Raw genomic sequence first — 13,228 nt, 5'->3', positions numbered from 1 at the left:
AGCCACTTAAAAGGAAACTTCCGAGCATCTTGGAAGGACGCTTCTGAGCTGCTTGAAAGTATATTTCCAAGCCTCTTGGAAAAAGAATTCCGAGCCTCTTGAAGACAGGGTTCCGAGCCTCTTGAAAGAAAGATTCTTAACCCCTTCAAGGGAAGCTTCCGAACGTCTTGAAAGTAGGCTTCCGAGCTTCTTGAAAGGAGGCTTTCGAGCCTCTTGAAAGACCTTACGAGCCATTTTATGGAAGGCTTCCGAGCCACTTGAAAGGAGGCTTCTGAGTGTCTTGAAAGGACGCTTCTGAATCTCTTGAAAATACGCATCCAAGCCTCTTTAAGAAATAATTCCGAGGATCTTAATTTGAGGTTTTCGAGGTCTTTAAAGGAGGCTTCCAAGCCTCTTGAAAAGATTCTTCCGAGCCTATTGAATGGCGGCTTCTGAGCTGAGCCCGCTGAAAGGAGGCTTTGGAGTATCTTGAATAAACACTTCCGTGAGCTTCCGAGCCTTTTAAAAGGAAGCTTTTGAGCCTGTTGAAAAGTGCCTTTTTCCCGTTTGGGTGCACACACACTGCGACCTGTTATTAGATCTATTCTAGCATTCCCCGTATCCTTAGTGTAAGAGGGCATGTCAAATTACTTCATTACTATTGATAAGCAATGCAGTATCGGTTTCGATACAGCTTTTGTTTAGTTTTTTCAAGAGTATCATGACAAAGTCCCGTTATTTAGGTCCTTCACAGAGAAAAATCTCATTGAAGGCGCGCCTCTTATCAATTTTTCCTTAAGAAAACAGAACAATAATACTGTCATTAGGCCGGAGCCCTAGCCACATTCTTGCCTTCCTTCTTGAATATCACGAGTAAAGCTACAAACCCAGAGTTTGTCCTAGCTCGAAAAATAGATTAAACTAGGGCTCTGTTTGGTTTGAAGAATGCTTTTCGAGCCCCTTGAAAAGATCCTTCCGAGGCTTTTAAAAACAGAAAAAAAGAAAGTTTATAAAATAAAGCATAACAAAGGGTTCCGGTCCTCTTGAATTTTAGTTTCCGAACCTCTTAAAATGAGGCTTCCAGGTCACTTGAAAGGAGTCCTCCGAGCAGCTTGGAAGGAGGCTTCCGAGAAGCGTAGAAGGATGCTTCCAATTCTCTTGCAACGAAACGACTGAACTTTTCGGGAAAAAGTCTTCATGTTTCTCAAATGGAGGCTTCCAAATCTGTAGACTCAAGATTTTAGTTAAGAATGATATTTTTAACATATAATTCAACATTCTGTGGCAGAGAAATTTTTTGAAATTAGTTAATTCGAGGTGTTGCCCTTTTGATCTTTTCTCTCACAGACCTTTATCCAATGTACTGGTTGTAGAGGGCAGGATTCAATAGGCCATGATTTACTGATTGCCATGCATATAATGTACAAGACAAAGTTCTGAAATAAAAAAAATACAAAATTATCAAAACTTTATCATTAAGTTTTGTTTAAAATTGTAATTCATCCGCCATTATGCATTTTTGTTCGAAGTACCCCCTGGGCCCGGCGAATGTACACCAGGTTGAGAACCGCTGAACTAGAGGAAATTCCTGCCTGCTGCCGTCGGAGAATTGTCAACCTTTCCCTATAGCTGAATTAGGACAAGTCGTCAAAACTTCAAGAAGTTGTTCTAAGTTGTTGAGACAACATTGCAGCTGATCAGTTGGTATGGTGAGTGACTGACAAGTCGCGTCTTTCTCTGACATCCACAGATTTGTCCTTGCTCCAATCATGCGTCGTGAAATATCGTAGAAGAGGCTATTATTGACGGTTGTTTCGGCTTTCCTTCCATCGTCGACCGTGGAGCCCACCTGCACTCGTATCTCCCGCATGCAGCCAGCCTGACTTACTTCTCTGAAGCCGCTTTTAGTTGACAGGTCTAGTATTCGGCTCCTCTGGTAATGGATCAGCTGAAAGTGGAGACGGTACCCGTAAGAAACGTAGCGCTGAAATCGAATTTCATTATCATCTTCTAATTGCCGAGATCCGACAACGCATTTATCGGATTCAGCGGCAGGAGGAGAGGTACGGGCAACGAATCAAAATATACCGACTAGAAGATCCAGCTGTGAAGAAATCGTTCGTTGAAGAACTTAAAGCTCGGGTAAATGATATTCTGGAAGGTGGTAGCATAGAAGATAATTGGGCGACAAAGAATGCTTTTATCGCAACAGGCGACAACAACTAGGGTGTGCTGTGCACTCAGCGAAAAGAACGGAAGATTGAGGAGCATAGAGAAGCAAAGATTGAGCAACAGAGAGAATCAGAGGAGTTCGAGTCTCGTCAACGTAAGTAGAAGGCGGGCGCTGCTGCACGCTGCAGGCAGGACAGGACAGAAAGGATGGTTGCAGCAACCGGAGATTATCAATTACTCACTGACTTGGACAGCTGAAATGTTGGTACGAGCACTTCGAATACTTCCTCCAAGTCTCAGTCAGTGTTCTGCATGAAGCAGCCATCCGAAGCATGAATTCTAAAGGGGTCCCCAATGTCGATCGGCTGTCGGTGGAGGTGTTCAGGGCTGATCCTATGCTGTCTGTGCGAATGTTGTAGCAAATATTACACAATATTTTGCCCCACTCCGCATCATTCTGGAGCACGGCAATAAGTTGGAAGTGTCCCTTTGTTTGTAATTCATTGACTACGGAAGGGATTTCTGTTGTCTGAGTCACGAAAATCTGTGTGGCACCCAGGGGTGCAAGGGATTTTCAGATTTTCAGATTGGAGCTTTGTCTAGGCCCATTCGGATAGTCGCTGATGTGAGGCAAGGATTTCATCTTCCCTGTTAATTCTGAGCGTAATCGATAAGATCTTGGTGGGTGCGATCGACTGTGTACCATACCTTGAGCTGCTTTGGCAGTTTATTTTCGTGTAACATCTAGACGACTCTGATTTGAATTGGCTAATGATCACGAAACGCTATATTAGTACAACGAGCTAACCGTATGCTTCATTGCGACGGGTCTCACCATCAACGTCAGCATGACGAGGTGGCTGAGTGTCAACGGGAACAGCCCCTCAAACTTTGCAGTAGCAGGACGTTCGGAGGATTTCAATATCCTATTGTGTGCCGAGCAACATAAAAGTCATCAGACACCGATAACAATAGATGCTGAAAATGGCCACATATTGCAAAGGAGGACGGAATCTGTAAGCAAGAGTCCCCTCAATATTCGGGACCTGATAGGATGTAGAATATTTTCGTATTTTCAATTAAAATAGTGTTGGTAACAAATTTATGATCTATAGATGGTATATTTCGTAATAAGATAAAAACAGTTATGTACAATGTTCAAAATTTAAAAAAATAAAATCGATAAAAAAAACATTTTTTTTCGCCCCCTCAATATGTTTGGTAAGTTGAAGGGGGGGGGGGGGGTTACATAAAATAAATTTAATATTCGTATCGGCGTAATGTGATTTCTAAGATTATCATTTTTTTTTTCTAATAGAAAGCTAGGTGGTTTTAGGTAAATACGATTGTTGTACAAACATCATGCTAATTATTAGGCTTACTTTTGGGTACCTAGCTATATTTGCCTAACCTCGTGATCACGATTTGCGAAACTGTCTATTACACAAAATGTGTAATTAATAATACCAGCGCGACTTACGGGTTTTCTGGATGCTGTGGATCAGTGGTTTACTTACCGTGATGGTGGGGAATCTCTGGATCTATCTGCTATCCATAAAAGTCGCCCGAATGAACCAATATCGTCTTTACGGTGGAGCGATGGTGGAGAGCCTCTGGTGGGGAGCGTAACAATTATCTTGACAAAAAATTCAAAATGTATTTTCATAATTTTTTGAGTTAGAAAAACTTATTATTTTATTAAATTGCAGAGAATTTGATTCTAAGCATTTTTGCTTAATACACATTTATTTTATCTCATATAGGTTATGTTTTATAATAGCGGTTACAAGTCAACCGGTCAACCTGGGGTACAAGAACCCCTGGGGGTACCTTTGCCGGGGCCAGGGGGTACCTCGAACAAAAATGCATAATGGTATAATTTATGCAATTTTAATCAAAACTTATTGATAAAGTTTGAGACTGTTGAGTCATTCCCTTCACAACCAGCTCAGTGAATTAAGGGCTGTGGATAAAAAATCAAAAGAACAGAACGACGAATGAACCAACATTTATACATTTTTTTATGCAATCTGCCTGATCGAAACAAATGGTTGATTTATATGGTACTTCTATACTTAACATGCTATGTTGATATGCTTCTGAACTAAAATTTAGAGTCTACACGTTTGGAAGCCATTTGAGAGACACGAAGTCTTTTTTCTTCAAAGGTCAGTGCTTCGTTGCAAGAGGATTAGAAACATCCTTCTACGCTACTTGAAAGCCTCTTTTTAATCAGCCTGGAGGACCCCTTTCAAAAGGATTGAAGGACCCCTTTCAAAAGGATTGAAGGATTCCTTTCAAGAGGCCCGGAAGACTCCTTTCAAGAGGCCCGGAAGACTCCTTTCAAGAGGCCCGGAAGACTCCTTTCAAGAGGCCCGGAAGCCTCCTTTCAAGAGGCCCGGAAGCCTCCTTTCAAGAGGCCCGGAAGCCTCCTTTCAAGAGGCCCGGAAGCCTCCTTTCAAGAGGCCCGGAAGCCTCCTTTCAAGAGGCCCGGAAGCCTCCTTTCAAGAGGCCCGGAAGCCTCCTTTCAAGAGGCCCGGAAGCCTCCTTTCAAGAGGCCCGGAAGCCTTCTTTCAAGAGGTCCGGAAGCCTCCTTCCAGAGGCCCGGAAACCTCCTTTCAAGAGGCCCGGAAGCCTCCTTTCAAGAGGCCCGGAAGCCTCCTTTCAAGAGGCCCGGAAGCCTCCTTTCAAGAGGCCCGGAAGCCTCCTTTCAAGAGGCTCGGAAGCCTCCTTTCAAGAGGCCGGAAGAATCCTTTCAAGAGGCCCGGAAGCCTCCTTTCAAGAGGCCGGAAGCCTCCTTTCAAGAGGCAGAAGCCTCCTTTCAAGAGGCCCGCAAGCCTCCTTTCAAGAGGCCCGGAAGCCTCCTTTCAAGAGGCCCGGAAGCCTCCTTTCAAGAGGCCCGGAAGCCTCCTTTCAAGAGGCCCGAAAGCCTCCTTTCAAGAGGCCCGGAAGCCTCCTTTCAAGAGGCCCGGAAGCCTCCTTTCAAGAGGCCCGGAAGCCTCCTTTCAAGAGGCCCGGAAGCCTCCTTTCAAGAGGCCAGGAAGCCTCCTTTCAAGAGGCCCGGAAGCCTCCTTTCAAGAGGCCCGGAAGCCTCCTTTCAAGAGGCCCGGAAGCCTCCTTTCAAGAGGCCAGAAGTCTCCTTTCAAGAGGCCCGGAGGCCTACTTTCAAGAGGCTCGGAAGCCTCCTTTCAAGAGGCTCGGAAGCCTCCTTTCAAGAGGCCCGGAAGCCTCCTTTCAAGAGGCCCGGAAGCCTCCTTTCAAGAGGCCCGGAAGCCTCCTTCCAAGGGGCCCGGAGGCCTCCTTCCAAGAGGCCCGGAAGCCTCCTTCCAAGAGGCCAGGAAGCCTCCTTCCAAGAGGCCCGGAAGCCTCCTTCCAAGAGGCCCGGAAGCCTCCTTCCAAGAGGCCCGGAAGCCTCCTTCCAAGAGGCCCGGAAGCCTCCTTCCAAGAGGCCCGGAAGCCTCCTTCCAAGAGGCCCGGAAGCCTCCTTCCAAGAGGCCCGGAAGCCTCCTTCCAAGAGGCCCGGAAGCCTCCTTCCAAGAGGCCCGGAAGCCTCCTTCCAAGAGGCCCGGAAGCCTCCTTCCAAGAGGCCCGGAAGCCTCCTTCCAAGAGGCCAGGAAGCCTCCTTCTAAGAGGCCCGGAAGCCTCCTTCCAAGAGGCCAGGAAGCCTCCTTCCGAGATGCCCGGAAGCCTTCTTTCAAGGGGCCCGGAAGCCTCCTTCCAAGAGGCCCGAAAGCCTCCTTCCAAGAGGCCCGGAAGCCTCCTTTCAAGAGGCCTGGAAGCCTTCTTTTAAGAGGCCCGGAAAGCTGCTTCCAAGAGGTCCGGAAGGCTCCTTCCAAGAGGCCCGGAAGCCTTCTTTTAAGAGGCCCGGAAAGCTGCTTCCAAGAGGTCCGGAAGGCTCCTTCCAAGAGGCCCGGAAGGCTCCTTCAAAGAGGCCCGGAAGCCTCCTTCCTCAAGAGGCCCGGAAGCCTCCTTTCTCAACAGGCCCGGAAGCCTCCTTCCAAGAGGCCCGGAAGCCTCCTTCCAAGAGGCCCGGAAGCCTCCTTTCAAGAGGCCCGGAAGCCTCCTTTCAAGAGGCCAGAAGCCTCCTTTCAAGAGACTTGGAAGCCTCCTTTCAAGAGGCTCGGAAGCCTCCGTTCAAGAGGCTAGGAAGCCTTCTTTCAAGATGCTCGGAAGCCTCCTTTCAACAGGGCTGGAAGCCTCCTTTCAAGAGGCCTGGAAGCCTCCTTTCAAGATGCCTGGAATCCTCCTTTCAAGAGGCCCGGAAGCCTCCTTTCAAGAGGCCCGGAAGCCTCCTTCCAACAGGCCCGGAAGCCTCCTTTCAGCATGCCCGGAAGCCTCCTTTGAACAGGTAAAGAAGCCTCCTTTCAAGAGGTCCGGAAGAATCCTTTCAAGAGGTCCGGAAGCCTCCTTTCAAGAGGCCCGGCAGTCGACTTTTAAGAAGCCCGAAGGCCTCTTGAGGCCCACCTCCGCGCAGAATCAAACTCCGCCTCTTCTCTATCAACATATGACCACAGCCCCCACAGGGGTTAGTTTCCAGTTTTCCTGCTGGGTAAAGGGCTTAGGAAGAACCCTGAAAAAGGGGTCTATTTATTTTATTCCTTCCGGAACTCGTAGTATAAGTGGTATGCATTGTTTGCCACTTTACCCTATCTCAACAAATCGTGTTTAACGAGGACTCACACAATATGACCTATTAAGCTATTATTGCTACTTTTGACTTTAATTATATGCCGCCTTTTTATGCTTTCTTTATCTGTAGGCTCAAGCGCCAGTAGGCATAACGGAGCCGCAATTCTTTTGAAAAGTGTTTTAATTTCCAATTTAATGTTCTGTGTCTTATTTCTAGTAATTAATTTTTGGGAGCCGAAAAACTCGTGGCTTGGTTGAGGTTAAGGAGTAAAACAAAAGGTAGTGCTCCTTTTTACCTTTTCGAGCGCATGAGATGGCACCAGATCTCCTCTATGTTGATTAATCAGATCATTTTCTCACCTCTTCACAATCGCACTATTTCTACCTTCTGGTTTTCCTCAATTTTAGCCAGAAAACATTTATATTATTACAGTTTTACCTTCCTGTTTTAACATATGCGAAAAATAATCAATATTTCTCCACTGTCTACAATAGTTATCCATTAGTCTTAACAATGTGTTGATTAACCTTTCAAGTCATTGTCTAATACAGTTAAAAGGTCACGACCTTATCAGTATTACCCATTTTCCTTTGAGAAGATATTCCATCAGACAAATAGATAACTGAACCATTACCATTAGAACTAGCGTGTTGCAACCCCATCCTCAAGCACGGGGAAAAAAAACAAACGAGCCAATAAAAAGCGACAATTATTAATCGATTCTCGAGATCACATTTCCCAAGTGGCAAGTGGCGACAATCCGGGGGCGTAATTTATCGCTTGATTGACGGGGCCTCGTGCACCTTTTGAAGGTCACTTTTCATTTATCTCGTTAGGAAGAAGAAAATTATAATTAAGGCAATTACCCAATCGACGATAACGACGCTGTATTCCTATGTCTAATGTTCTAACCTCCGTTATTTCCCTTCTCCCACGTTGCAGGGTCATGGAACAGGACCGGCACTCGGTTGCCGCCGAGATACACCCGGACGAGCATCTCCCGTTCGACGAGCACGACTTTGTGGCGCACTTCCAGCGCGTTTCCATCTCCGGCGAGGACACCAGCGGTGTGCCGCTGGACGATCTGGAGCGGGCCTCGACGCTGCTGGTCAAAGCGCTGGAGCTGCGGTTAAAATATATGCGCAACTCGTACCAGTGCTTCCCGCAGACGACGGGCCGGTTCCTGAAGTCGACCCGCCCGGAGAAGTACGCCCACCAGGAGAAAAAATCAATCGCAGGTTGGTGGTCGGGTTGTCAATCGGGGAATGCTATTTATTTCGATGTAGACATTCGGGATATTCGGGATGAGGACTTATTTCTAACTGTTTTCTATTATCGTTTTTATTTTCAACCCCTTTGAAACGTCTCGATGATTTTGGTTTTTGAAATCCTCGACATAACTTGACCGAAATGACTGGTGTTTTATAATGCTTTTTTACGGTTAGTTTCCCTACGTTTGTTGTGTGCAATCCTTGTTGTTATTTTTGTATTTCTTAACTAAAAAAGTCGCGTAGTAACAGCATTACCAGTAAGTATGATCAGTGTTGTTGAATGTCATTGGCATTCTTTTGTATAATTTTATGAGAACTTTTTTCAGAAGGTAGATATCAATTCATAACATATGACGAACTTGTAGCGCTTGTATTTGACTATAACTTTGTCTAACATCCCGAGTAGACGAAAATAGCTCAATAATATCAAATGTTGATTAGATAATAAAATGAGATATGGACATGATTGATATAAGAGATAAAAAATCAGACGACAATATCAATATTTTGCACTTAAACCATCATGAGAACATCAAGTTATGCTGTTTGTAAGAAGTGATCAATATCATCTGCCATTAGTTTGTTCTTATCCATAGCATATCTTGATATTCAAATGATATTTCGGTGCAAATTTTTGATATTGTTGCCTGCTCTTTTATCTCTAATATCAATCAAGTCCATTTCACGTTTTGTTATTCTGTTCATGGCTTCTCTCCGGGATAAAACTGCTTTAAATATATAATCTGCGGGGCGAAATTTCATTCAAATGACATTATGTCAAACGACACGTGAAATTTTGAAGAGGTCTCATTCACTAATCTCAGATTTTATATTTAGAGAAGCCTACCTTTGGACAAAAAAAATAGCTCCACTCAACTGTCCAGCAAAAGCTATGAAGTGTTTTGTACCTTCTATAAAAATTGAATAAATTTGTCAAATGACATGCAGATGGCATTTAACATCACTGATTATGATTATGTTTTGTTGAAACAGTCCATCAAAAAGTGATAATTATTCGTTTCTCACTAACTGAACAAGCATACTTAATAGTTGGAAACAATTTTCCTCTTGAATAATCGACATAAAATCGAAGTTAATTAGGTTTACATGAAATACCTGTAGGCTCAAGCGCGTACAACACTTAACGGAGCCACAGTGAAGAATAATGATTTTTACAATAGACATCATCTTATCACTGACAGTTAATGGGACGTGGTCCAACGTTCTCATGGTATCTTGATTTCCTGTCCTCTAGCACGGCAGGGTAAGGGTTTGGACCCGAAAAGTTAAAAAAAAACAATGATTTAAAAAAAATCAGAAGGGTTTTGTACAAGACACGACCGCAAGGTAGACGTTGGACAACCTAATGACATCGTTTCGATTGTTTCTCCGCCGTAACTAAGCGACTGTGCTATGTACATCGAAGAAATTTATTCTCGGATCAGCTTTCTTTTGTATAGAAAGTTGGCCTTGAAAAGAACAGATTTATTTTAAATAATGCGATTCACTTGACTGCTATGAATGCCATCCATGCTCACCACACTCCACGACGTCTCGAACGAAATGGCTCGCGCGCGCGGTAAAGCAACTTTTTTGGCGCATTAGTCCCGCTTCTTTGTTATTCGGTATGAGTGAGAATATTATGTGCAACCATAACAATCACCAAAGGGGCGGGGCAAGATGGTTTACTTCATTGACTGTCAGAAAGCTGCTTTCCCGTGCACGCGAGCCATTACGTTCAAGATGTCGAGGACAGCGGCAAGCTACCCAGCATAGGAAAGAAAGGAGGACGGCGTGGGTCGTGTAGTACATCGTTATTATTAGCAGCACTCAAGTGAAATTTTCTCTCCTCCGGAAGTTCCTCCAGGAGTTCCTCCGGAAGTTCCTCCGAAAGTACCTCCAGGAGTTCCTCCGAAAAATGTTCCAGGAATTTCTCCGGTAATTTGTACAGGAATTCATTTGGAAGTTCCTCCGGGAATTCCTCCGGAAGATCCGCCGGGAATTCCTCCGGGACTTCCTCCGGAAATTCCTCCGGAAGTTCTTCCGGGAATTCCTCCGGAAGTTCCTCCGGGAATTCCTCCGGAAGTTCCTCCGGGAATTCCTCCGGAAGTTCCTCCGGGAATTCCTCCGGAAGTTCCTCCGGAAGTTCCTCCGGGAATTCCTCCGGAAGTTCCTTCGGGAATTCCTCCGGAAGTTCCTTCGGGAATTCCTCCGGAAGTTCCTTCGGGAATTCCTCCGGAAGTTCCTTCGGGAATTCCTCCGGAAGTTCCTTCGGGAATTCCTCCGGAAGTTCCTCCGGGAATTCCTCCGGAAGTTCCTCCGGGAATTCCTCCGGAAGTTCCTCCGGGAATTCCTCCGGAAGTTCCTCCGGGAATTCCTCCGGAAGTTCCTACGGAATTCATCCGGAAGCTCCTTCAGGAATTCCTCCGGAAGTTCCTCCGGGAATTCCTCCGGAAGTTCCTCAGGGAATTCCTCCGGAAGTTCCTCCGGGAATTCCTCCGGAAGTTTCTCCGGGAATTCCTCCGGAAGTTCCTCCGGAAATTCCTTCGGAAGTTCCTCCGGAAGTTCCTCCAGGAATTCCTCCGGAAGTTCCTCCGGGAATTCCTCCGGAAGTTCCTCCGGGAATTCCTCCGGAAGTTCCTACGGGAGTTCCTGGGGAAGTTTCTCAGGGAGTTCCTTGGAAGTTCCTACGGGAGTTCCTTGGAAGTTCCTACGGGAGTTCCTGTGAAAGTTCCTCCGGGAGTTCCTTGGAAATTCCTACGGGAGTTCCTTGGAAGTTCCTACGGGAGTTCCTGTGGAAGTTCCTCCGGAAGTTCCTCCGGGAATTTCTCCGGAAGTTCCTCCGGGAATTCCTGCGGAAGTTCCTCCGCCAATTCCTTCGGAAGCTCCTCCGGGAATTTCTCCGGAAGTTCCTCCGGGAATTCCTCCGGAAGTTCCTCCGGGAATTCCTCCGGAAGTTCCTCCGGGAATTCCTCCGGAAGTTCCTCCGGGAATTCCTCCGGAAGCTCCTTCGAATTCCTCCGAAGTTCCTCCGGGAATTCCTCCGGAAGTTCCTCCGGAATTCCTCCGAAGTTCCTCCGGGAATTCCTCCGGAAGTTCCTCCGAATTCCTCCGGAAGTTCCGCTGAAATCCTCCGGACTTCCTCCGGAAACTCCGCCGGAAGTTCCTTCAGGAATTCCTCCGGAAGTTCTTCCAGGAATTCCTTCGGAAGTTCCTCCAGGAATTCCTTCGGAAGTTCCTCCAGGAATTCCTTCGGAAGTTCCTCCAGGAATTCCTCCGGAAGTTCCTCCGGAAGTTCCTTCGGGAATTCCTCCGGAAGTTCCTTCGGGAATTCCTCCGGAAGTTCCTTCGGGAATTCCTCCGGAAGTTCCTTCGGGAATTCCTCCGGAAGCTCCTTCGGGAATTCCTCCGGAAGTTCCTTCGGGAATTCCTCCGGAAGTTCCTTCGGGAATTCCTCCGGAAGTTCCTTCGGGAATTCCTCCGGAAGTTCCTTCGGGAATTCCTCCGGAAGTTCCTTCGGGAATTCCTCCGGAAGTTGCTTCGGGAATTCCTCCGGAAGTTCCTTCGGGAATTCCTCCGGAAGTTCCTTCGGGAATTCCTCCGGAAGTTCCTCCGGAAGTTCCTTCGGGAATTCCTCCGGAAGTTCCTCCATGAATTCCTCCGGAAGTTCCTCCGGGAATTCCTCCAGAAGTTCCTCCGGAAGTTCCTCCGGGAATTCCTCCGGAAGTTCCTCCGGGAATTCCTCCGGAAGTTCCTCCGGGAATTCCTCCGGAAGTTCCTCCGGGAATTCCTCCGGAAGTTCCTCCGAGAACTCCTCCGGCAGTTCCTCCGGGAATTCCTCCGGAAGTTCCTCCGGAAGTTCCTCGGAAGTTCCTCCGGGAATTCCTCCGGAAGTTCCTCCGGAATTCCTCCGGAAGTTCCTCCGGAATTCCTCCGAAGTTCCTCCGGGAATTCCTCCGGAAGTTCCTCCGGGAATTCCTCCGGAAGTTCCTCCGGAACTCCCCCGGAACTGCCTCCGGGAATACCTCCGGAAGCTCCTCCGGGAATTCCTCCGGAAGTTCCTCCGGGAATTCCTCCGGAAGTTCCTCCGGGAATTCCTCCGGAAGTTCCTCCGGGAATTCCTCCGGAAGTTCCTCGGGAATTCCTCCGGAAGTTCCTCCAGAATTCCTCCGGAAGTTCCTCCGGGAATTCCTCCGGAAGTTCCTCCGGAATTCCTCCGGAAGTTCCTCCGGGAATTCCTCCGGAAGTTCCTCCGGAATTCCTCCGGAAGTTCCTCCGGAATTCCTCCGGAAGTTCCTCCGGGAATTCCTCCGGAAGTTCCTCCGAATTCCTCCGAAGTTCCTCCGGGAATTCCTCCGGAAGTTCCTCCGAATTCCTCCGGAAGTTCCTCCGGGAATTCCTCCGAAGTTCCTCCGGGAATTCCTCCGGAAGTTCCTCCGAATTCCTCCGGAAGTTCCTCCGGGAATTCCTCCGGAAGTTCCTCCGAATTCCTCCGGAAGTTCCTCCGGAATTCCTCCGGAAGTTCCTCCAGAATTCCTCCGGAAGTTCCTCCGGGAATTCCTCCGAAGTTCCTCCGGGAATTCCTCCGGAAGTTCCTCCGAATTCCTCCGGAAGTTCCTCCGGAATTCCTCCGGAAGTTCCTCCTGAATTCCTCCGGAAGTTCCTCCGGGAATTCCTCCGGAAGTTCCTCCGGAATTCCTCCGGAAGTTCCTCCGAATTCCTCCGGAAGTTCCTCCGGGAATTCCTCGGAAGTTCCTCCGGGAATTCCTCCGGAAGTTCCTCCGGAATTCCTCCGGAAGTTCCTCCGGAATTCCTCCGGAAGTTCCTCCGGGAATTCCTCCGGAAGTTCCTCCGGAATTCCTCCGGAAGTTCCTCCGAATTCCTCCGGAAGTCCCTCCTGGAATTCCTCCGGAAGCTCCTTCGGAATTCCTCCGGAAGTTCCTCCGGGAATTCCTCCGGAAGTTCCTCCGGGAATTCCTCCGGAAGTTCCTCCGGGAATTCCTCCGGAAGTTCCTCCGGGAATTCCTCCGGAAGTTCCTCCGGAAATTCCTCCGGAAGTTCCTCCGGAAATTCCTCCGGAAGTTCCTCCGGAAATTCCTCCGGAAGTTCCTCCGGAAGTTCCTCCAGAAGTTCCTCCGGGAATTCCTCCGGAAGTTCCTCCGGGAATTCCTCCGGA

General features: G+C 47.6%; 1 protein-coding gene across 6 annotated transcripts in view; it reads left to right on the top strand.

The window, feature by feature from the left end:
- Positions 1-13,228, top strand: part of LOC134207650 (AMP deaminase 2) — a 100,878-nt gene that overhangs the window by 82,832 nt on the left and 4,818 nt on the right. For all 6 annotated transcript variants that reach the window (XM_062683419.1, XM_062683418.1, XM_062683416.1 and 3 more), the window contains one exon: positions 7,724-8,019. In XM_062683419.1, the coding sequence (XP_062539403.1) occupies positions 7,724-8,019 (296 nt within the window). The remainder of the gene's footprint in view (positions 1-7,723; positions 8,020-13,228) is intronic.

The sequence above is a fragment of the Armigeres subalbatus genome, chromosome 1 (assembly GCF_024139115.2).
Source record: "Armigeres subalbatus isolate Guangzhou_Male chromosome 1, GZ_Asu_2, whole genome shotgun sequence".
In the NCBI taxonomy this organism is placed as follows: domain Eukaryota; kingdom Metazoa; phylum Arthropoda; class Insecta; order Diptera; family Culicidae; genus Armigeres; species Armigeres subalbatus.
Note: the sequence above shows the minus strand (reverse complement) of the source record. Positions and strands in the feature narration are given on the sequence as shown.